We start from the raw sequence: 1,272 nt of genomic DNA, 5'->3' as shown, positions 1-1,272 counted from the left end.
CGTTATATAAGCATTCTTATAAAGTTTGAAAGCGTATAAACTCTCAGAAAACTCTCATTAAACGGTTATCAACGCTCTGTAAAGCTTCTTATTTTCGTCAGGGTACGATTAATCACTGACATTTCTTTCTGTAAGGCATCCATGGCGGTGTCAGCATCCGATGACATATTAACTTCGCTCTGTAATCCAAGATAGACAGCAGAGGATAGACATGGAGGTAGACATAAAGAAGCAAGGAAAATAAGTTTCAAGGCAAAAAATATTTTACCTCATCATTCTGATTGATCTGAAGGTCAATGACGTCAGTCATTTCTGAAGATGTACATTCAGAGNTTGGAGAGGCCTGCATTTCAATGCTGACAAGCTGATTAGAATTTGTTGCCATTTGAAGATCACTGGCGTTTGAAGGTGGCTGCTTAGCAGATAAAGGGGCTTTTATTTCAATACTATCGTTTTGTCTTTGTTCCTTTGGCATTTCCTGAAAAACAGATGTCGTATTCTTAACAAAGAGAGCACAAAAACGCCACAGGATGCTACATGGCAGAAGCTATACAATGCTTACCTGATCATCATGATCTGTTGCTAAGATCGTTTCTTCACATTCGGACGAGGAACAGTTGTCATCGTCGATATCACCACCATCACTAGCAAAATCAGGAGAACAGGGCTCCTTCTGACAAACAAACAGAGGATGACACAACATACGAATATACATAACCAGAGCAAGGGAAACCTAATCTCGACTTGGCCACGAGCTTTTACCATGCTACTTTGATACCAATTGACACGTACAAAAGGCATCGAAAAAAAGAAGAAAGAAGAAAATGAACAGAAAAGTATGAGATTTTCAGCGAAGAACTTACCTCATGACACGAACGTGTAAGTCTACTCCATTCTCGACGTTGAGTACGATCCGGTTTGGGGGCTGAGAGATCGTAGCGGTATTTTTTATATCTAGGCAGCATATTTCCTTGCAAAATCATATGACATCAGGCAAACAAACAGAACTCGAAGTAAAAATGTTGTCGGTCTGAATTTGCGCAGCACACAACAAANAATATCAACGTAGGCTAAGGTTAAGACACCGCCACTGCCTCCTGTGTACTGCACGATTCAGGACACTCCAGGATGTGTGATGTGATAATATTTTAGCAGGAAACGTCGCACAGTAACTAAATATTCGATACAGTAACTAAATATTCGACGCTTAACGTAAATTTCCAATTTAAAAAAATATGAATTGCAAAAAAATTTAGATAAAATTTACCTTTT

General features: G+C 38.9%; 1 protein-coding gene across 1 annotated transcript; it reads right to left on the bottom strand.

The window, feature by feature from the left end:
• Positions 1-120: 120 nt before the first annotated feature.
• Positions 121-965, bottom strand: LOC109863279 (the record flags this gene model as incomplete). Its single annotated transcript, XM_020443514.1, has 4 exons — positions 864-965; positions 563-673; positions 269-478; positions 121-179 (listed from the first exon to the last, which is right to left on the bottom strand). Coding segments are annotated over exons 1-4 (482 nt in total), but the record flags the coding sequence as incomplete, so codon positions are not given.
• Between the last annotated feature and the right edge of the window lie 307 nt (positions 966-1,272).

Source organism: Pseudomyrmex gracilis, unplaced genomic scaffold, assembly GCF_002006095.1.
Source record: "Pseudomyrmex gracilis isolate BER0280 unplaced genomic scaffold, ASM200609v1 scaffold_3988, whole genome shotgun sequence".
Lineage (NCBI taxonomy): Eukaryota > Metazoa > Arthropoda > Insecta > Hymenoptera > Formicidae > Pseudomyrmex > Pseudomyrmex gracilis.
This window is presented reverse-complemented; position numbering and strand designations above follow the sequence as displayed.